Genomic DNA, 23,933 nt, shown 5'->3' with positions numbered 1-23,933 from the left:
CACACACACCTCTTGGTCTGCTACACAGGCGCACACACGTGTGCACAGCATGTTCGTGGGAGGGGGAGGATGGTGTGATACTGTGTGTGTGTGTGCGAGAGAGAGAATCCTGCTTGTGCATATTCTCTCTCTATCAGCAGGGCCATCCCTAGGGGGGTGCAGGACCCAGGACAAATCAGCCTCCCCGCTAGTCTCCTCGCTGTCCGCCCAGATCGCCCTCCCAACTGCCTGCTGCTCACCTCCTCACTCGCCTGCCTGCTGCTCGCCTCCCCGCTAGTCTTCTCCTCGCTGTCTGTCCAGAATGCCCGCCCCTCTGCCTGCCGCCTCCTCCTCCCCATCTGTCCGGCGGGCCCCTGCCCCGTCCGCCCACCTGCTGCTCTCCTTCTCGTCGCCTGCCCGCCTGCCTCCTCATGCCCCTCCTCACCTGAATATCGGGGGGAAATGGCGTTCCGATTGTACATCGGTTGGGACAAAGGGCTAAATATCAGGACAGTCCTGATTTTATCAAAGTGCGCCCCCCTGCCCCCAAAGCACGGGGCCTGAGGCAGTTGCCCCAATTTGCCCCATCCAAGGGATGGCACTGATTATCAGTTACTTTTACAGAGGAACCAATGTCTGTTTCACGTCCCATGCCCCATACCTAACTCATAGAGTCCTGATTCATGTATACCTGTTGGCCTGCAGTAGTAGATTATCAATAATGCTGAGGTGCTGCCCTAGCATGGCAGGAAGGGGCGTTTGTCCAGGTTTCCCGGCTTTCTGAGAGTAATGGCACCCCTTTGAAGAGGGCTTTCTCCAGGCACACATTAGATATTGGTCCCTAATCAAGTGGGTCTACCAGGAAATACCATCCCCTCCCTCCTATGTGCTTGTACCGCCATTGGGTTTAAGTCATAATCCCTGACCTGTGGGAAATTCTTTCCCAATCCCACATCTGGCAATTGGTTAGACCCTGAGTCTGTGAGCAAGAACCAGCCAGCCAAGCCCCTGAGAGACAGAATACTAGGTGCCACCTCAGAGCCCCACCCCATCCAATGTCCCTTTGCCAATTATGGCTGTACATAATACTTGAGAAGGAAATTAAAAAAAAAACCCTCCCATGATACATTTGGGGAGAAATTCCAATTCCAGCTGCTGGTGGCTGGCTGAAACCCTGAAGCATGAGCTTTTAGGAACACAAGACACTTGTTGCTTGTTCTGTTTGCTATACATGGAGATCAGCCAGAGGCCGTGACCCTGAATTACTTTTATTTTAGTTTCAGGGAAACAAGAAAGAAAAGGCAAGTCAGCAGGAGAGAGCACTCTGTGTGTGTGTGTGTGTGTTTGTCTTCTCTGTAACATGCTGCAGCATCTCCGACTCAGGGCATGGCTACACTACAAACTTTGGCCAACGCAAGTTATGGCGGCATAAAGCTGTCGCAGTTTGTATATCACTTGGGTACGTGCATACTGGGCTCCTGGCATTGGCGGTGTGTGTACTCACCAGGAGTGCTTCTATCGATGCACAGTGCAGTGCACCATGGGTAGGTCTCTCACTGTGCAACTCATCGTCCAGCGCACCGTGTTTTGGGAAGTTCTGGCGATACATGCTGGGGCAGAAATGAGTCATGCAGGGGGTGACTGGTACTGCAGGGTCAAGTTCCCATAATGCAACCTTCTCAGCCCCATAATGCCATCTCTATCTCATGATTTTTGCACCAAATTTGAATATCCCATGAATCCAAGCAGGACTAGTCGCTGTCCATAATCTCTGACAGAAGCATGGAGCCTGCACAGCTCTGCACTATTATCATGAGCGTTGCAAACACAGGGTGCACGATCCACTGGTAGTTGCAGCACCACAACAAGAGCCATGGGGAACGTGATGATTTCCTTGAGGGCAGACTGCTGTGGGACATAGCAAGAACCAGTTCAAGATTTTTGGTGGTGGTCATGAAGCAGCTGCAAATGATGGAGCACCATTTCTGTGCCTGAGAAATGAGCTCTGACATTGTAATGCAGGCTTGGGATGACGAGCAGTGGCTGCAGAACTTTTGGATGTGCAAAGCCACATGAGCAGCGTGTGAGCCGCCTGTTTGGGGAGGCTGTCCCCTGTCCCCTCCCCTTCTGCCCAGGGCCCCACACCTTCCCTGCCTCTTCTACCCCACTTCCCCTCCAGAGCCCAGACCCCCCCCAACCGCAGACTTCCCCCCCCAACTGCAGCTGCTGGTCCCCCAGCCCCGGGGTGCCCGAACACCCCTACCCCCGGAGCACTGGGCGGGCGGTGTGGCCCCAGTGCCTCCAAGCCCAGTACTCCCAGCCCCGGAGTGCTGGGCAGCACAAGCACTGGCCCCAGCCACCCCGAGTCCTAGCCCCAGCCTGGGCCACAGGGGAAGAGCAAGAAGCAGGAGGGGGTCTGGAGGCGGAGCATAGGTGGGGTCACACCTAGCTGTTTGGGGAGGCTCAGCCTCCTGTGGCTTGTGATGCCTACCACCCATGCAAGGCCACATTCCTGGATCTGTGTGCAGAACTCACCCCAGCCCTCCTGCACAGGAACACCAGAATGAGATCTGCACCGACAGTGGAGATGCTAGTGGCAGTCGCATGTGTAAACTTGCAATATCGTATTTCTACCAGTCAATGGGAAATCATTTTGGAGTTGGAAAATCCACTGTGGTGGCTGTTGTCATACAAGTATGCAGAGCCATTCATTAACTCCAGCTTTGCAGGACTGTGACTCTCGGCAACATGCAAGACATAATGAATGGATTTGCAGCAATGGGGTTCCCAAACTGTGGTGGGGTGATAGATGGCACACATATCCCTATTTTGGCACCAACCCACCTTGCCAAAGAATATACCAACAGAAATGGCTACTTTTCTATGGTTTTGCAAGCGTTGATGGATCACCGGGGACATTTCACTGACATCAGCATTGGCTGGTCAGAGAAGGTGCATAATGCTTGCATCTTTAAGAACACAGGACTGTTCAGAAATCTACAAGTAGGGACTTTCTTTCCTGACCACTGGATTACGATGGACAATGTTGAAATGCTAATAGTGATCCTGGAGGACCCAGCCTACTCCTTACTCCCCTGGCTCATGAAGCTGTACACTGATCACCTCAACAGCACCAAGGAGCAATTTAACTATTGGCTCAGCAAATGCAGAATGACAGTTGAATGTGCTTTTGGTAGATTGAAGGGATGCTGACATTGTTTACTCACAAGCTTGGATCTCAGTGAGAAAAATATCCCAATCGCTGTAGCTGCCTGCTGTGTTGTGCATAATATCTGTGAGACAAAGGGGGAAAAGTTGCTGACGTGGTGGAGGTGGAGTGTCTGTCTGCTGAGTTTGAACAGCCAGGCACAAGGGCTATCAGAAGAGCTCAATGTGGAGTTGTACGGCTCAGGAAGGCTTTGAAAGAGCACTTTAACAGCAAGCTGCAGTAACGTGTTGTGATGGGCTGTGCTCTAACTGGCCCTGTACTTTGGGGCTCTGTTAGGAATTGTGTAGTGCTTGGTGCACATTTATGAGTGTAGCACTGACAATGCACCTATTAGTTTTGTGGTGCATGCTGTACATTAATGGTTAGTAGCAATTGGACGTCAAACATAGTGAATGTCAGTGAAAATGAGGTAGGATTAGAGGGTAAAATAGGGAAAGAACAAGTTAAAAATTACTTAGACAAATTAGATGTCTTCAAGTCACCAGGGCCTGATGAAATACATCCTAGATTACTTAAGGAGCTGACTGAGGAGATATCTGAGCCATTAGCGATTATCTTTGAAAAGTCATGGAAGATGGGAGAGAATCCAGAAGACTGGAAAAGGGCAAATATAGTGCCCGTCTATAAAAAGGGAAATAAGGACAACCTGGGGAATTACAGACCAGCCAGTTTAACTTCAGTATCCAGAAAGATAATGGAGCAAATAATTAAGCAATCAATTTGCAAACACCTAGAAGATAATAAGGTGATAAATAACTGTCAGCATGGATTTGTCAAGAACAAGTCATGTCAAACCAACCTAATAGCTTTCTTTGACAGGGTAACAAGCCTTGTGGATGGGGGAAGCAGTAGATGTGGTATAGCTTGACTTGAGTAAGGCTTTTGATACTGTCTTGCATGCCCTTCTCATAAACAAACTAGGGAAATACAGCCTAGATGGAGCTATTATAACGTGGGTGTATAAGTGGTTGGAAAACTGTTCCCAGAGAGTAGTTATCAGTGGTTCACACTCAAACTGGAAGGGCATGTTGAGTGGGGTCCTGCAGGGATCAGTTCTGGGTCTGGTTCTGTTCAATGTCTTCATCGATGATTTAGAAAATGACATAGAGAGTACACTTATAAAGTTTGCAGACGATACCTCGCTGGGAGTGGTTGCAAGTGCTTTGGAGGATGGGATTAAAATTCAAAATGATCTGGACTAACTGGAGAAGTGGTCTGAATAGGATGAAGTTCAGTAAGGACAAATTGCAAAGTCCTCCACTTAGGAAGGAACAATCAGTTGCACACATACAAAATGGGAAATGACTGCCTAGGAAGGAGTACTACAGAAAGGGATCTGGGGAGCAAAGTGGATCACAATCTAAATAAGAGTCAATAGTGTAAGACTGTTGCAAAAAAAGCAAACATCATTCTGGGATGTATTAGCAGGAATGCTGTTAGCAAGACACAAGAAATAATTCTTCCGCTCTACTCTGCGCTGATTAGGCCTCAACTGGAATATTGTGTCCAGTTCTCGATGCCACATTTCAGGAAAGAAGTGGACAAATTGGAGAAAGTCCAGAGAAAAGCAACAAAAATGAGTAAAAGTCTAGAAAACATGGCCTATGAGGGAAGATTGAAAAAATTGGGTTTGTTTAATCTGGAGAGGAGAAGACTGAGAGGGGACATGATAACAGTTTTCAAGTACATAGAGGAAGGAGGGAGAAAAATTGTTCTTTTTAACCTCTGACAATAGGACAAGAGGCAATGGACTTAAATTGCAGCAGGGGCGGTTTAGGTTGGACATCAGGAAAAACTTCCTAACTGTCCATCATTGGAGATTTTTAAGAGCAGGTTGGACAAACACCTGTCAGGGATGATCTAGATAATACATAGTCCTGCCATGAGTGCAGAGGACTGGACTAGATGACCTTGCGAGGTCCCTTCCAGTCCTATGGTTCTATGATTATCACACTGTGTTTGTCATTGATCCTCTGAGTTGCATCACATTGTACAGTACCAATAATTGGGTACTTTTACTACCGCCAGGCATCCTGAAGCATATGTTGGGAACTAATAAAGAAGAATTATTTCCCAAACAACACAGTTTTATTGAATGATGAAAATACTTCAAAAAACATGTTGTGCTAGTTAAAAGCAAATACGTTAAAACCTTAATAAATTTATGGAAAATAGCTTAAAGAAGAGTGTATGTGAAGCTGTGCTTGTCCTTACTGTCTCCTGGAGTGGAGTGGTAGGAGTAGGGCTTGCAGCCCCTGATGCCATGTGGAATAATTGAGGGGGGTGATGTAGGGAGGCACTAGACTGGAGTTCTCCATGGACTGCAAAGGGAAGCTAACCTGGGATCAGGGCTGTCCCTAGCTATTCTGGGGCCCTACGCAGCCCCCCCTGCTTGGCTTGGGGACAGGGGGGAACCACCCCCCAGCACTCACCAGCGGCACAGCTGGGGCCAGGCCACTGCACTTCCCACTGCCGGTGAGTGCAGGCCCAGCCCTGCTGCAGTCCTCAGGGGCGGGGCTGGGGCGGGGAAGGGGCAGGGCGGGGAAGGGGTGGAGCAGGGGTGACGGATTTGGGGAAGGGGTGGAGTGGGGGCAGGGCTGGGGCGGGGGCCATGGGGAAGAGGTGGAGCAGGGGCTGGAGCAGCACGCAGCTGTGCAACGCACCAGGAAATTTGGTGCCCCAAATTTCCTGGTGCCCTGTGCAGCTGCGTACTTTGCATATGGGTAGAGACGGCCCTGCCTGGGATTGTTGGATCTGTAGGTCCTCAAGAGTCTGCTGCCTCTGTGTTTGCTGCCAGAGAAGCGCCATTATGTCCTGGTGCATCTCCCTTTCCTTTTCCTGCTGGGACTCCTGGGCCACTCTCCTGTCTGCTCTTTCCCTCTCCATACGGCTGCAATATTCACCCACCAGACCCTCTGCTCACAGTCCAATGCCGCACTGGCTTGTGGGCTCTTTCAGAACGTGTCATCCCGAGTCCTCTTCTCTCTCATCTGTATCTGAGGCATTCTGTGGGTGTGGATAGGGAACCCTTCAAGGCTGCAATGGCAGCAGCTGCAGATAAAACACGCAGCGGCAGAGGTACCATTGTCAGTATAGTCACAATGGAGAGTGACAGTTAAGGTTCAGAACTCCCTTCCCTTGCTCCCCTGAAGTTTTAAATAAGACATGCCCATTGACATGTCTACTTTGGAGTCCTTGTACCTGGCACCACACAGCACCAGCCGTTACCTCTTCTATGCAAAGTGAATAGCTGTGTCCTGTTAAATTGAAAGGCACTAGCAGTACATCATTGAAATGGGAAATACATTCACACATAGGTGGTGACTCAGTGGGTGCTCTGGGGCTGGAGAACCAACAGAAAAAAATTAGCGGGTGCTTAGCACCCACCGGCAGCCCAGCTCTCCCCTCCCCCCACCCCACAGCGCCTCTCGCTCGATTGGCTGTTTGCCTCCCCAGCCTTTGGATAGGCCTGCTGCAGTTCCTTCACTTTCACGCACCGCTGCTGCTGGTCCCTGTCATAGCCCTTCTCCTGCAGCCCTCATGCAATCTGCTCGTAGCTGTTAATGTATCTATGGCTGGTCCCTAGCACAGCATCTTCTCCTGACAGGCCCAGGAGATCCAACATCTACTGTCTACTCCAGGCCAGAGCATGTCTGGAGCGTGTAGCCGGCATGGTAAGCTGGGTGGCTGCATACAACACAGGAGAGCTGCGAGTTGTGCTTGCCACGCTGGACAATCAGGAAAAGGCATTAAAAAAATTCATGAGGTTTTAAAGTGTATGGGGGGAGGGGGCTTCCAGTCTACATGAGCCCTGGGCAGTGGAGTTCACAGTTGTGACCAGAGTGGTCAGTGCCGAGCATTGTGAGAGAGGTGCTGGAGGACTGTTAGGGTCAACGTAAGTAACACAGTGTCTGTACTCGCACTGCATTGACCTCAGAACATCAACCATGGCTCAGTCCCACTCAGGGAATGGTGTTATTGCGTCGCCGTAACGGGGCGCTTACATTGGTGGGAGACACATGTAAGTGTAGACACGTGCACAAGTAAGTCGGTGCAAGGTAGCTTATGTTGATTTAACTTTGTAGTGTAGACTACTCTACCAAGTTAAGGGTAGAAACCAAAGGTGGTGGGTAGCATAGGCTGGGGAAGGCTGTGCCTCCCCAAACAGCCTGGTGTGGCCCCGCCCACATTCCGCTTCCAGGCCCCCTCCTGCCTGTTTCCAGTTCCCTTCCTGCTCTTCCATGGCGGAGAGCCTGGGGCAGGCTGGGCCCGGTGCTCACAAGGCCCGGGGCTGGGGCCACACCTCTAGCCCAGCACTGGGGTTGAAGGTGCTGGGACTGGGTCTCCTGCCCAGTGCTGGGGTTGGGGGGTGCTCCAGCTGCACTGCCCGCCCAGCACACTGGGGCTAGGAGCGCTCTGTTTGCACTGCCTGCCCGGCACGCTGGGGCTAGGAGCGCTCTGTTTGCACTGCCTGCCCGGCACGCTGGGGCTGGGGGCACTCCGGGCCTGGGATTGGGGACGCACGGGGGGGCCGGTGCCCACAGGGTGTGTGCTTGTGCTCTGGGCTCCGGCGGGGAGGGATGCCGCCTCTTGGTGGCCTCCCCCAATGGCTCATTCACCCGCCGCCCATAGTAGCAACATAAAAGTGCAGAGCACTTAAAACAAAGACATGACAGTTGTATTGCTACATGTACAACGCTACTCTTTAAGCCCTAATGTTTTTCCTCCTTCTTCCTTTTACAAGGCGATAATCTGACTCCCAAGTGGATACATGCTTGTTCTCTGATGGAATTTTCATTTTTTACTGCTAGTAAAGGTAACCTCAGTGAAAAGTGGGCAGGGGGCTTCCTGGTAAAGTGCCTTTAATCATCTCAACAGTCTTTCAGCTTTCTCAGAAAATGTTTTATGGCCAGCACAGAACTGCTTAGCATGTTGGATCAGCATGAGCAGTACAGACGTACAACTTAAAAGGGGTGTGTGCGTGTGTGTGTGTGTTTTGGAGAGACAAGGTGGGGAAGCTGTAAATCTTTTGATTTGGTTTTTGCGAAGGCCAGCCTTGAGTTCCTGGGCACCGAAAATACTAGGCACAATATTTATACCAACTTTGTTGTTCTGTAACTATTTAGGAGGTGGCCATAACTAGTTTGCTGCTGCTTTGGAGTGCTGTCAGTAATGTGGTTTTGTATGAGATTTAAAAAAAAAAAGGAAATTCTGACTAATATGATTATTGGTTGCAGCTCAGTAACCTGGCTGCCTAATTGTGTGTGTTTCTATGGAAATAACTGGGTGGGGGCCTATGACATTTTGGATTCAAAGCTTAAAACAAAACCTAGGAGCAGGTGGCAATGTGGTATTTGGATTCATTCTCTGGCCACTGTTCAGCCACCCACAGAGAAGGACATTATTGGAGTACAAACTAGAGCTACGTCGCATCTTTAGTTACTGCAGGTAACAATCTGGGAAGAAACTCTGCTTTGCAACTGAACAGGGCTTTGGGACAACTGGAAAAGATCCTTCTCCATAGAATCCATCCCAGGTTTTACTCGCTGGGGCAGGTCTAGTCTATGGGAGTTCAGTGGGTGCCCATGCAGTGTGGATGGGAGCAGTAAAGCTCCCTCGTGATGGAGTCTGTCGGGGCCTGACAGTGGCTGTGAGTTCAACGGCCTGAATGGAATTTCACAGCAAAGGGAGCTCAGCGTGAACCAAGCTCGCTAAGTGCCTTGCTCTAGGGAGCTTGCAGTGAGCTGGGACACTGCCCTGCACCATGTTGTCCCCCACAAAGCAAAAGGAGATCTGAGTCCTGTTTGCCCTGGACTCTCCCCTAAGGAGGGGGAAGCTCTATTCTCTGCAGGTTGGCTCCTTGGGACCAGTCATCTCCTCTCCCTGCTCTCAGCTGGGACTGAGTAATGAGTCCCAGACCCGCTTAGAGCAGTGGTCCCCAAACTTTTGAGGGTCATGCCTCCCCTTACCTCTGTCCCCATCCCCCCAGAGCTGGGAGCAGGGCCGCAGCTCCGGGGGGAGGGGAGGACTCAGACAGGGTAAGGGGGCTGAGGCTGGGATTGCAGCTGGGGGTATGTCTGGGGTCAGGAGCGGGGATGAAGCTGCGGTCAGAGGCCGAGGCTGAGGGCAGGAGCGGAGCCACAGCTGGGGCCCCGGCCAGGTGTAGAGCCGTGCCAAGGCTGGGGACAGGGCTAGGTGCAAGGCCGGGAGCTGGGGCCATGGCTGGGGGTGGGGCCGGAGCTGGGTGGGGGCTGGCCCAGGCCCGATGCACCCTCCCCCCCGAACGTTCCTTCACACCCCAGCACACCCCATAGTTTGGGGACCTCTGATTTAGAGACAGTTCCCCTGCTTGAAGTGGATGGGGAGGCGGCAGCAGCAGCTCTGTGGGTGCTTCCCGGACCGGTAGGTTTGTGAGCAGCAGTGTGGTCGCCTGGCAGTGACAGAGCACGGAGATGAGATGAGGTAGTGGGGACAGTTTCTAGCCCTGTCCTTAAATGGACGTTGACAGCAGATATTGGAGGGCAGGAGAAAAGGGAGAGGGAGGAGCAGGAGAAAATGGGCATAGGGTGAACTCAGGAGAGAAAGCAAGGGACAGAGGGAGATAGATGGCGAGAGAGAGGAAAAAGAAGAGGAAGGAGGCAAGGGATAGCCTGATTTCCCCCTCACACTGGTTTTCCCCTGGTGTAAGTCCATTGACTTCCTCCTCACTTACACTGGTATGAGTGAGAGAAGAGTCAGGCCCAGAGCGAGAAGAAAGCATGGAGGTAGGCTACAGGAGGGAAGCTGAGACACCAGGGAAGGCTCTCTGCTTTCATCACACGAGTCACTTGTAATCTGGCTCCAGACACAGGTCTGTGAACAGCAGGGAACCCCCGGAGCTTTTTATAAAGTTTGTCCTCACCTCTTCAGCCTTATATTGAACATCTCCCGGGGACTAGCTGAGCAAAGTGAGCCTGATTCTCCCCCATCTCGCGCCTTGTAGTCTCATTTCAATCTGTGCAAAATGGGCGGAAGGAACCCTGAGTCACTTACACCACGTGGTAGTGTCTTACATCCGCTCTGCATAGATGCCAGTGGTGACAGGTGGCAGGCAGGCCCAGCACCAGCAGTGGAACACTAGATGCTTGTGGTATTAAGAGTATCAAAGCTCTGTGCCAAGCTCTGTGTGCACAGAGAGCAATCTGCTCTCCCACCGCGTGCTACCTGTTGGCCCAGTTCTCCAACTTTTACAGCCTCAAGAAGCCAGGCTCCTGCGTGAGGATGGCTGTGGAGCGAGACTCCAGTAATAGCCAAAGCTAGCATGAAACGAAAATAATTGTAGCGATTCTGGCCTAATTTCAGAGGGCTGTGGGAGTGGGTAGTAGGATCAGATACATTTCAGTCCAATTGATTATTTCCAGAAATAAGTTCAGGCTTGATAACAAACCACGGAATCATTTTTTAGGCATGGTGTGTGCGGACAGTCAGCAAAGCACCCTGCATCCTGACTGTGCATGTCTGGCTGAGCAGCACAGCTCTGACGAGGAAATCCTCAAGGGTGTCTTGAATACTTTATCCAGACATAGAGAAGGGACAGTTAAATCTCATGGCCATCATCCCCAGAGACATCCTTCTGCACATCCAGAGGGTTACTGAGTCTTAAACTACTAGAAGAACAGGAGTACTTGTGGCACCTTAAAGACTAACAAATTTATTAGAGCATAAGCTTTCGTGGGCCACAACCGAAGAAGTACTCCTGTTCTTTTTGCGGATACAGACTAACACGGCTGCTACTCTGAAACCTGTCATTAAACTACTAGATAAACCATGTGTTCCAATGTGTTTCTCTCCCTTTCATTTTGAAGCTGTCACTTAAATGGTTGAGATCACCCAGCGTCTGGCTCGCTCATCCATTTCGATCCCTTCTCTTACAGCCATCTAAGGTGAACTGCAAAAGCAAGAGCAGTGGGCTTGTGCCCTTTTTTGCTTCTTTCTGATGGATAAAGAGGGCCTGACCAGCATGTTGGTTTTTAAAGATATTTTTTGCTTGTGTGCTACAGTGACAGTTCAGATCTTGCCTAGCCCAGAAGTCTCTATGGGAGAACCAGTGAAATGATGATGATAGAGTAAAAGTTGAATGTCTGAGGAGGGCTAGTTCTCTGAAAACAGCTTCTCAATGTGCAGTGGCAGTCAAAAAAGCCAACAGAAAGTTGGGAACCATTAGGAAAGGGATAGATAATAAGACACTAAATATCCTAATGCCGCTATGTAAATCCATGGTATACCTACACCTTGAATACTGCGTGCAGGTCTGGTCACCCCATCTCAAAAATGATATATTAGAACTGGAAAAGGTACAGAAAGGGGCAACAAAATTTATTAAGGGTGTGGAACAGCTTCCCTATGAGGAGAGATTAATAAGACTGGGACTTTTCAACTTGGAAAAGAGATGACTGAGGGGTGATACGATACAGGTCTATAAAATCATGACTCCTTCTCACAACACAAGAACCAGGGATCACCCAATGACATTAATAGGCAGCAGGTTTAAAACAAACAAAAGAAAGGACTTCTTCACTCAACGCACAGTCATCCTGTAGAACTCTTTGCCAGGGATGCTGTGAAGGCCAAAACTGTAACAGGGTTCAAAAAAGAACTAGATAAGTTCCTTAGCCAGGATGGGCAGGGATGCAACCCCATGCTCTGGGTGTCCCTAAACATCTGTTTGCCAGAAGCTGGGACTCTGGGAGTGGACAACAGGGAATGGATCACTGGATGATTACCTGTTCTGTTCATTCCCTCTGGAGCACCTGGCACTGGCCATTGTCGGAAGACAGGATACTGGGCTAGTTGGACCATTGGTCTGACCCAGTATGGCCGTTCTTATGTTCTTAAGTGACTATTAGTCAGAGGGTTTAAAACAATATGGGGCATTTCCTTGCGAATGGCTCTTCTGCACCAGTTACAGCTTGAGGTGTGGAGGGGGAGGGGCACATTAAAGTGGCTTTAAAGCACTTTTATGTTCTCTTCTATCCTGTGACTATCAGGCTGGTCCTTAGGTGCAATTTAGAGCCACTTCCGTGCTTCTCTAAGCCACACATGCTGGTAATGACTCTTAAGAGACTGCTGCAGCAGCCAGGGCTTGGCAAGATGTGGCGGCCTTCTGGACACATCCTTTCTCCCTATATCTGGGGACAGGGGATGGGGTGGCATAGGAACAGCCATGCTGGCCCTATGCCACCTGGGGAGTCCCCCACTATCTTTGGGTAGCAAGAAGGTAGTTTTGTAACTGCTTTGCACTGGCTGATGAACACAAAGGGACACCCAGGGGGGGTGGGGGAGTGTCAGGGCCTGGCCCTTCATTTCTATTTATTTTTATTACCATCTGTTTAATGTAAATGACTAATCAACATTTTGGAGAAAGGGACTCTCTGCTAAGATGTGAGTGCTAACAAGTTGCATCCTGTGAGATAGCCAGCATTCAGAAAGGCCAACATTAAAAAACATTTTTTTGCAGGTCCCCTTTATAACTCATTGACTTTTTATTTTTAACTGAATCAGTGGCCCATGAAAGAAGCTAGATTGACGGCCCTCAGGACTGAATATGTCTCTTTCTCTCCTAGTGAATATGGGCCAGGTAGTGATGGATTAAACGCCAACACCCTCCCCCATCATGCTGCCCTCACAATGGTGCCTCCAGGCTAACAGGGAGGAACCAACTCGAGGGGTGGGAAGTTCAATCTCCAGGACTCATTCAGTCTCTGCTGAGCCTGACAACAAAGAGGCCAGCTAGTGCCAACTATGGTGGCTTTTGGGATGTGAGTCCCCGTGCTCTGGGAATGGGAGCAACACCAGGAATCTCATTTCTTGTAAGCCAAGAAGCCTTTGGTTTATAATGACTGAGTGGGGTTGCATTCAAACCAGCGAACTAGAAGTAAAAGGCACCATCTCCCATCAATCACTGAGCACCCTTCCTTCCATGGTTATTGCTATTCATTAGCAAAGTTGAGTGGTAATGCTTGACCAGTGACTGTAAGATGTAGTAGTTATAGGTCCCAAAAGACTATGGTCCACCAGTTGTAGCACAGAACCCCCAACATCCCACCAGTCACAGCAGGGAACACGGTAACATTCTAATCACCCCTTTTTTCCCAAAAGAGCTATTGCCCCATTCTGTAAAATCATAGCAGAAAAGGTACTGAAAAGAGACAGAAAACTACTGAGCATTTGGGACATTCCAAATGAATGAAAAAAACGCATTCGAATAAGCTTTCCCTCCTGCTTTCTTCATTGCCAGAATTGCCTCCTTCTCCCCTCCCTTAAAATTTTACTTATTTTTTAAAAAGGCAAAAAACAGAAGAGAATTAAATAGCTGTAGCTTTTTAATTAAGAAGTAAAGTTAAAAAGCTCCCAGATGATCTATGGGTGAAGAGAAGCAGAGAAAGCCATGTTTGAAAAATGGGGAGTGAGAAAGGATAGTACCAAAAGCAACTTCACAGGCCACAGGGATGACAGTTGCATATTTAACTTTTTATTTTATAATACAAAGAAAAGCTTTCTAGTCCAATTTATGAAGCACTGAAATCCCACAGCACAGGATACAACATCATCCACCAATTTCTGCATGGAACATATCCATGTTCTAAGTGCCTCTTTTCCCAAAATAAATATTGCCTGATGCTTTAAAATGCCTTTTTGTATCAGTGTAGCCTTACCAATATTGCTGCACCAGTACAGACACATAGTAGGTGGGGCTTGCACAAATGCAACTCACCCCATTTTACGCTGGCACAGTGCATCTATGGGAGAGGTTTGCACCAGTGTAGCTAGTGATGCAAATATACCTAATGTAGCCAGGTCCTTAGAGCAGAAAAGACACTGAAAAGAGGCATGCAGAAAGCTAGTGAGCATTTGGGATGTCCCATTAGTGATAATGACCAGGAAAGGATAAAATAACTAATTTGTTTTTCTTCATGTTCACATAAATTAATTATACTTTCAGATTACAAATCTGTGTCTGTTTCAGTGTCTACTCATGTTGGAATTACCCTTCCATGAGCCAGTTCAGGCCAATCAAAGAACTGTTCAGCGTAGCTGATGTCACCCAAACAGCTCCTGAGAACGGGTCATAATTTCAAAGAGAGAGAAGCAGATCAGGAAATCGTATAAATAACTAAAATGTGTTTTATAGCAGGGATTATAATGGGGATTGCAGCTAGTGTTGTGAATGGTGAGGACAAAAATGCATGGGGTCTTTATTCCCTTGTAATCTGCAAACCCTTCTGATTAGCCAGGAAGGGTGAAACCCTGCTTGCCTTACTCATGTGTGTAGCACCAAGGTGAAGGCAAAGCCGGTAGTCTTCCCACATGAGGATGCAAGCGGGATCTGTCCCTTAGTGGTGAACTGAGAAGAGAGACTGAAAAATGTTGGCTTTACCCTTTCCTGCACTTTACAATGCATAAAGATGGCCTCACACTTAAATAAAAATCCTGCTTGCTATTTACATGAGGCGTCCCAGGTCCTCACATCCCTCTCTGTGCTGGAGGATCTTAGGGTGACCAGACAGCAAGTGTGAAAAATCAGGACTGGGGTGGGAGGGTAATAGGAGCCTATATAAGAAAATCGGGACTGTCCCTATAAAATCGGGACATCTGGTCACCCTAGAGGATCTTGGGCAGAACTCTGGAGAGCCTGAACCATAAGGTTATCACTGGTGGTTGTAGACAGAGCTGTGACTCCCCCTCACCTCAACCAATGGGAGAAGGGTTAAGAGTTAGCACCCCCTTTCCAGGAAGCAGTAAGAAAGAAGGAGACAGCTCACAGCACAGCCTAGAGTGACATGATCCTTCAAATCCTCCAAAGATCTCACTAAGTCTTCTAGAACAGAAAGGGAAGTGAGCGCTTGATGTTCCAAATGTAAATACATAGAAAATCCCCACAACGCACATATTTTAAACCTTTGGGACAGAAGCAGGAAAGGGCAGGTTTATAGCTATATGTAGATATAGATAGCACTATAAAATTTTGCTTTGCAGTTCACTTAGACAGAGGCAGTTTCTGGAGTGTAAACCTTAGCTCTTGTTGGGCTAATTCACATTAATACAGTGACCCAATGAGTCCTGATTCTCATCTCACCTCCACCAACTTTACTTCGGTGTTAAGTCCATTGACTTCAATAGTTACTTCTGACTTGCCCCAGTGTAAACAAGATCAGAAGGCTGTGTATCTCTAGTAAGAGAGAAGAAACAGACCCTAACTAAGCTAATGAGGCAAGACAATTTGAGGATTAATTCCTACAGGTAAGAATGTCCTCAGATCGTCCTTCTGTTGCACTAAAACCTAATAAAGCAGGACAATTGAAATCTGCAGGTGAGGGAAATCCATGAGCCCTAAAGATGTCAAGTTGGTTTATGTATGGATTTCTCACGGACGGCCCTGCATTCTGCAAGATCAAGTTTCTGACCCCTATGGTGAGTGACCCTTTGACTGCAGATGAATGCTGTGATGTCCTTTAGAGTCTGCAGCCAAAAGAGGCTGCACGCTTAGTACTAAGGGATGTGTGAACAATTTATGTGGAGTATAACTTTCAAATCCAGTCCCACAACTACTTAAAAGCCAGACAATTTGATCCTTTCACTGATGGTTACCGCACCAAAATTATTCATCCAATGAGCTTGTCTAGTGAAGCTGAACAGACCTGTCCCCGCCTGGCAATTTGTTCACTGGAAAAGATGCGATGCAGGAATAAGGTTCAGAGAACTCTAGGGTTGTACAGTCATGCAGAATGGGAGGGCTTTTGGGTGGATTACTATGAATGTTTCTTTTGATTTCCACGTATGGCGGGGTGTGCCCCGTATGTAATTTCAAGTTGTGTATTTCATGTGATCTCAATGCACAACGACAAATCAGCTAAGGATTCCTTAAAAGAAGAGATAGGCCTAAGACAGAGAGTTTAGATCCAGATTCAGATGTGGATGCAAACTTCCCCAAAATTCAGGTAGTTCGTATATGGTGCTCTGGTTCCACCCATCATACAGATGGATCAGAGTGGCAGAGTTCAGATCTGGATTATCTCAAAGCTCTGGGGTCAGGAATCAATGTTTCATTTTAGTCCATTGGTTCTGTACCTCAGAGTTTGGATTCAGACCTTGATTTGAACTCCTCAGGATCTTTCAGACCTGATGTTCTGACCCATCCGTATTTCTACTCTTTCACCAACCTTGCCTGAGTTTGGAGCCTGCAGTGACACACCAATCCAGGCAGGTTTCTTGGGTTTGGGTGCAATTGTTTTGCACAGCTCTGCACGAAGGGAATATTCTTTCATTATACGGATAATTGAGATTTTAACTACCACGGCATTTATGATGTCATCAGTGAAGTAGTACCAGACACCCAAAGCAGAGTTTGTGTGATATTGTGGTCTTTGCTGTGCTGTTTAGCTGAGCAGCTGTGAAGGAAGTTTTGTTTAATGTGATGGGCAGTATTTTTCAGTGACCTTCCTGGTGTCTTACAATGAGATTAGGTCTTAAAATATAAGAGGCCAATTAGCATGGAAATAGAAATTAGCTCCCCACGCCCTTTGGTGACATGGAGAAAGGCCCCCTACCATTTACCCAGGAGTAACTCACAGAAACGTCAGGGGAAATTCCCTGCAGATTTCTGTTGTCCGTACTGGTGAGGCCTGATTTTCAGCAGTGCTGAGCATCTGCAGCTGTTGTTGATTTCACTGAGGGCTGTGGGTGTGCAGAACCTCTGGAAACCAGGCCAAGGAGTTTTTTTGGTGTTGGGAGCAGGAGGGATGGGAAAGGAGGAGGAGACGGGTATTCTGTGACCGTTGGAAACAGTCTTCATCAGGCCGAGTAGGCGGGACAGCCATTTAGGAGGCACAGCAACCTGCCCCAAGTGAAAAATGCTCACTGTCCGGAAGACAAACTGTACAGAGTCAAATCTAATCATCGTCGTCATCGTCGTCGTCATCGTCATCATCATCGTCATCATCGTCGTCGTCATCATCATTGTCATCATCGTCGTCATCATCTTCCGTGTTTATCTTCCCAGAGAGCACATCCTCTATCCAGTCTTCCAGCTCCTCAGCTGTGGGCAGGTCATCATCATCCTTGATTTCCATCCAAATACTGTCTGCCTGAAGGAACAGATAACACAGCAAGAAATCAGAGCACCTCCCTACCAGGGGCTGGCTGGTGGTAGGATTACTTCACCTCTCCAAGGAGTGGGTAGGATTAGTTTATTTCTCTAACTAGGTGCGGTGGGATTAGCTCATATGTCAAGCAGGGGCTGGCAGGATTAGCCCCCCCTTTCTAACAGGGGGACTCAGTGCTGCTTTACTAAGGCCTGGGCAACACTTAAAATTTAGGTCAGCATAGCTACATCACTCAAGGTTGTGACAAATCCACCCGCCGTAGCCTGGCCCCTGGTGTAGATCCAGCAAGGGTGACAGAAGACCTAGCTACTGTTGCTTGGGATGGTGTTGATCCTACACTAACAGAAAGACCCCTTCCATCGTTGTAGGCTGTGCCTATACTACTGGATTATGTTGCTATAGTCCCTGTAGTGGAGACATGGCCAAAGCTTGTAATAGATGTACTGCATGGAACTGATCATGTTCTTAAACTGACGGTTAGGAACTGGGCAGGTAATAGCATGCATTTTGATCACATTTTTCTCATTATTGGACCAGCTAGCTAATTATATTAGCCAATAGTCCATAGGGACGTAGCTCCACTGGTTTTAGCCGATTTCACAAATTAGTTTCATATTCCCCTCCTTGTCTCCAACTATCTCCATGGATTTGTTCCACTGGATTTTCCAGACCTCGTCATCTCTACTCATCTCCCTGATCCTTCCACTCTTCTCCTGCCAGCACTCTCTCCGGCCTATCACACAGTCTGGAGCGACACTCTTGGGGTTACAGCAGCTCCTGCCATCTGGAAGAGCCTTTTCCCATAACACCTCTTTGCCTCACTGACTCCACAGTTCATTCCAAATCTGCAGAAAATACTGCCCATCCCCCTGGTCTGTATGTCTTAAACTCTTCTCTCTGTTCATATCATTTAAAGCTGCAAACCACTGTGGATTTCTGGCGGTATGAAAGACGCTGTAGTGAGAGGCGGCCTGGTCTAGTGGAAGGGGACTCAGGTGACCTGGGCTCTATTCCCTGTTTAGCCACAGATTCCTTGCGTGACCATGGAGTTTCCCTAGCTGTAAAGCGGGGATAATGACACTGTTCGTTCATGCTTTGAAAGGCCCTGGAGCAATGAAATCTCCAAAGCAAAGTCTTTCCTGGCCTGAGGGACCTAATTTGCTTGGGGTCCTGATGTATGTTTTGATAAAATGTCTGGTCACATTTCCGCCTTTAGGGAGGGCTTAGATCCCCAAGTATTTCCTTTATCAAACAGGAAGCTATCAAAAGAGATACAGAGCTTGATCCTGATGCCCTGCGAGTAGTCCCATTGAATTCAATGGCACTGTTTGGGTGAATGAGGGCTACTCCTGTGAGTAAAGACAACTGAATCAGACTCGTCGCTTGTGTGGAAAATATAGCTGCAGTATATTGCAATGCACAGTGGCAGGACTTATACACTGCCACAGTGAGAATAGGCAGTGGGAACCTGGAACAGAATGGTATTTTTATTGGCGGATTTCTAGAGAAGTGATGGGAACAGAGAGGCTACTCCCTCTGAAGTCAATGGAAATGTTTCTTTGTATTCACTGGGATTGATTCACCACTGTGTTACTCCATTTTATATCAGTGCATCTCAGTGGATTTACATCACTGTCAAACTGGAGCATTGCAATGCTGAATCAGGCCCAACATTCTTCTTTTCTTATACCGCACCAAAATGCACCTTCCTTAAACCTTCCTTCTAGATAAATGGAAAACATACTTCCCACCCCTTCCCTGCCCCCATTCCAACCCCTCCCCAAAGTCCCTGCCCCAACTCCGCCCCCTCCCTGCCCCTATTCCAACCCCTTCCCCAAATCCCCGCCCCGGCCCCGCCTCTTCTCCTGAGTGTGCCACATTCCTGCTCCTCTCACCACCCCCCTCCCTCCCAGCTGTTTGGCGGCGGCCAGGCAGGAAGCACTGGGAGGTAGGCAGAAGAGCGGGGACACGGCGCGCTCAGGAGGGGAGGAGGAGGTGGGGCGGGGGGTGAGGGGAGCTTGGCTGCCAGTGGGTGCAGAGCACCCACTAATTTTTCCCCATGGGTGCTCCAGCCCTGGAGCACCCATGGACTCAGTGCCTATGTCTAGATAACCTCTGGATAGTAAATATGTACCAATGGGTCACCGGCATTCATGGACAATATCTCATTACATGTCATGTTCTTGCTACCAACAGGTCTACTCTCATAAATTTCCATTGGTGTCTATTTAATATAACTTTAAAATTACTTAAAAGGCAAACAACTGCTGCAAATTCATTAACAGGACACATCTGGGTCTAGTATTCAGGGCACTGGATCCAGGGCATTGGGTTCTATTCCTACGTGACCTAGTGGGCAATCTTATGTAAGACATTTCATCTCTCCATGCTTCTGGTTTCCTTTCTTCCCCTGTCTTGTTTATTTAGACCTGGTCCACAGTAGAAAATTAGGTCAGTTTAACTACATCAGTCAGGAGTGTGAAAAATCTACCCACGCTTGTCTATGTTGAAGCGCTACAGCGGCAAAGCTGCAGCGGCACAGCTGGGCCATTGTGGTGCTCTAAGAGTAGACAAGCCCTTAGTCTGTAAGCTCTTCAGGGCAGGGTCCGTCCCTTAATATGTGTACGTACAGGGCCTAGCAAAACATGGCCCCAGTTTCTGATCAGGGCCTCTACCCACTGCTTTAATATTGTTAAATGGCTTGGCTTAAACCTCATCTAAACTGTTGTGACCTCCACCCCTCATTTAAGGTAGCTCAGAGATAGATAAACAGCCCCATCTAAGACAAAGGGGTATGCGAGCCCACTCAGTGATTTGGATTTTGTGGGTGGAGAGCTCCATAAGGGATTGTTTGTGCATGTGTGTGAGCTAGTCTACACTTAAAATGCTTCAGCAGCGCTGCTGCAGCGTTTCAGTGTAGACACAACCTATGCTGACAGGAGGGATTCCCCTGTCGGCGTGGGTAACCCACCTCCCTGACAGAAAACTTATTCTATTGACCTAGCACTGTCTACACTGGGGGTTAGGTCTGTATAGCTGCGTCTTTCAGGCATGTGGATTTTTCACACCCCCAAGAAATGTATTTATAGCAATATAAATCCCTAGTGTAGGCCAGGCCTCTTTGCGGGTGGGTGGGTAAGTGGTACAAAATGAACACAAGCCGAGAGACAACAGAAGAGAGAGACAGAAGCAAGACAGAAGTAAAGTGAGAAAGTCAAGCAGACACTATCTGAAAGCACAGTAATGTGGCCCTGAAACAAATCTAAGAGAAAAGCTTTTTGGACACAGAGTTCTGGCTGGAAAGGCAGGCTTAGGACAGCGAAGAAAGAAACCGTCTACTGCTACGTGATTCCTCCTGTGTTCAGAGAAACAGGACTTTGTCCATTCTTTGTAAATAAACAAGGCTGCGCCAAAGAAAACATCAGCCCCCATCACCAATTTCTACTTCCATGTGGAACACACACAGGGCCTCAAACTTTGATTAGCCACTTGGGTCAGAAGGGGTAACAATATAAATAATCATAATAGTAAATCAGCCACATCTGGTAAACTGTGTAGCTGCTTGATAACTTCTGACCCAAACTTTGCTGTTTTTCTACATTTCCAACTTTTCCACTGACTCCAGTAGGAGCAGGAGCAGGCCTAGAGTTACTTAATAATACTACTGGTTTGCCCTTCTACAGCACCATCCATCCACAGATCTCACAGCACTTGTCAAATAGGAGCAAATGAAATCTTGTAGTATCCCTCCGATACACATGGGTTTCATTATCCCTGCTGTAGAGAAGAGGAAACTGAAGGGTGAACTGATTTGCTCAAGGTCACAGAGGAAGTAGGTGGCAGAGCCAGGAATAGACCCCAAGGGTTGGATCCTTAGCTGGCATAAATGGTCATAGCCCATTGAAGTCCCTCTTGACTCTCCTCTGAGGTCAAATTAACATTCAGATTTTTTATTAACAAAATTTCAAACACAAAAAGGGTCGTTAAACCCAGACTCCATGTTATGAGTATTTACATAGTTGAGGGAATTCTGATTCCCAAGCTGCTACGTTTCCAGACAGCTCCTTTTTATGGTTATAAAAGGTTACATTTCACAGCATCCAGCCATGAAAAGAAGAAGCCTGTAAATCTGGAGTATGTCTTAGAAGTTCTCAGATAATCTCGACGTTTCTGTCAGAATGAGGAAAAATGTTTTTTTTTTTCCTCCATTGTCTTGCCATTTGGCATGTTACGTGCATTTTATTTTCCTGACTGTTCCTTATGGTTAGTTGTTGCTTGGAAGCAGGACTGGGTCCCTCACCTGACTGTCAGTACATACATAGGGAGTTTGCAACCCGACATTAGTCCCACACAAGCCTGGTACAACACAGTGGAAATAATAGCTTTTTAATGGCAAGATTTACTGCTCATAAAACCCAGGCAGGTAGCACAATGGCAAAGTGTGAGTCACCCAGAGCCTGATCCTGGGATGTGCTGGGCACCCTGGACTCCAATGCGAGTTAGGACTCAGCACCTCTCAGCAACTGCACTGGTTACATGGGTATGTTTTGAGTTGATTTGCACTCTCCATGGTAACACAATGGCATGACTTAGAAACAGTTGCCAACCTGGGAGGAAAATTCCATGTGTTTGTGAAGTGCAATAGGACGGGGCTGTTTAGCTTTTGTTTTACTGTGCATGCACGTGAAACAGAGAAAGAGTTGAATTATACTCCCCAGATCGTGTGCATGGGTGGGGAGGGACTCAGGGAACCTCCCTCACTCCTCTGGTCTAGTGCACCCTCCCCAGGGCTAGGCTCACTGTGGCTCTCATCACTAGGGAACATGAAGCGGGGATGGCTGGTCAGTGCTGCTGGCAGTACTAGAGGCCCAGTCTGTGTTTCTGGGCAGGGTGAAGCCAGGGCTGTGACTCTTCTGCGCTGGGATGGCTGCATGGTGGAATGTATTGGATATACCTGTTGAACAGGTATGACAAGGGCTTCCCCTACCCTAGGCAGCGAGAAGAATTAAGTCTTTCTTCCTCCTCTGCCCCATTGCAGCTCGAGCCGTGCAGGAGCCCTCACTGGTTTTGTGATCAAGCGGTGTAGTGGCTAGAAAAGGGCCTTTGGTTTTAGACTACAGGGGTGTGCAGTTGGGGAGGAACGGCTACACTCACAGTTTGTGTAAGGCCTGGGGGAAAGTGAGGCGTAATTAAATTCCATTAAAAGAACTCAGAGAGAATATGCTAGTGTGGTTATTGTCAGCCAGGTGCCTATGTAAGAACAGCACCTGCTTATGGACCAGTTCTGCTCCCTGTACATTAAACCCAGTGCTGTGGTCTAAATACATTAGTTCACCCTCATCTGCTTCACGGTTGTGAAGACTGATACATCCACTTACACTATGCTACGCCTGTGATCAAATTCTCCATAGTGCCACTGAACACAATGGTCTCACAGTGGGCTGGAAGCCTAGAGGAAGCCCTGATATTCAATATTCTTTCCATGAAGTTCCCACCATTGTCAATTGCATCCTTCGGGTTTCTTACTGTATTTTTAATCTGTGCAGCTGCTCACTGTTGTCTGTTAGTGACCGTCTTTCCTCACACAGTCAAACTGCCCTTCTGGTTTTACCATGCAGCTACCCTCTTCCTTCTTTCAGTCCCTAAGTTATCTTTTGCTGTTCTGTTTCTCTGCTGAGACCTATAGAATTCCATGCAAATAAGATCCTACTGTGAGTGACTGACTAGGAAAGACCCCAGGGGAAGTGATGAAAACCTCATTGTACGAGTCATTTAAAATTAAGTTGGATAAAGCACTGGGGAACAGTCTGTAGGGAACAATTGCGCATTGGCCAGAGGTAGCCTACAAGTGACTCAGTAGTAGAACTGGGCCCAAACTGAAACTGGATCTGAACATTCCTGCACTTTGAAGTGTTGAAAATCCAGATCTGAAGGTAAATTTTGTGGCTTAACATTTGCTCTGCTCCCCAGGGGTGAAATTCTGGTCCCACTGACGTCAACAGCAAAACTTCTATTGACTTCACCGGGGCCAGGATTTTGCCCTAAGTCTTGTCCTTCTTAGCATCTCAGATTCTTACTGGATTTGCTGTGTTTGTCATACTCACATCTGTGACATTTACCACCCCGATTTGTGGCTTGAATAGGTCAATCTTGAAGATCTTCTCCCAATAGGTGATGAGCTGCAGCAATTGGGGGGAAAAAAGGAAGCTAAGACAAAGGTGTTTAAACAACCACTTCATATTAACACAGCCAGCTGGCTATGGAAGAACAAGCCATCCAGTGATCAGTCTGGTCCTGGAAATCAGAGATGGACTGTCTTGTGTAGCAGTGTAAAGAGCTAACCAGTGGGCTGTCCCAAAAGCATCCATCTAATGGTGGCAACACCAGATCAGTTTCTTCTCCAGCACTGTCATGCAGATTTGACTGGGAGGTGCATCCTGGCTGGTTAGTTCCCAGTTTGCCATGTTATGTCTCAACTTCTCCCACATTTTCTCTTCTCTTCCTATACATTCTGTGTGTGCTCTGGTAGGATGAGTGCACACACACACACACACACACACACACACACACACACACACACACAC

The 23,933-nt window shown here is 48.1% G+C and overlaps 1 protein-coding gene across 1 annotated transcript in view; it reads right to left on the bottom strand.

The window, feature by feature from the left end:
- Nucleotides 1-13,696: 13,696 nt before the first annotated feature.
- Nucleotides 13,697-23,933, bottom strand: part of CASQ2 (calsequestrin 2) — a 56,642-nt gene continuing 46,405 nt past the window's right edge. The window contains exons 10-11 of the mRNA XM_024198410.3: nucleotides 23,454-23,528; nucleotides 13,697-17,331 (exon numbers count right to left, since the gene is read on the bottom strand). Coding sequence (XP_024054178.1) covers nucleotides 17,137-17,331; nucleotides 23,454-23,528 — 270 coding nt within the window. The 3' untranslated portion in view covers nucleotides 13,697-17,136. The remainder of the gene's footprint in view (nucleotides 17,332-23,453; nucleotides 23,529-23,933) is intronic.

The sequence above is a fragment of the Terrapene carolina genome, unplaced genomic scaffold, assembly GCF_002925995.2.
Source record: "Terrapene carolina triunguis isolate 2854851 unplaced genomic scaffold, T_m_triunguis-2.0 Scaffold242, whole genome shotgun sequence".
Classification (NCBI taxonomy): Eukaryota; Metazoa; Chordata; order Testudines; family Emydidae; genus Terrapene; species Terrapene triunguis.
Note: the sequence above shows the minus strand (reverse complement) of the source record. Positions and strands in the feature narration are given on the sequence as shown.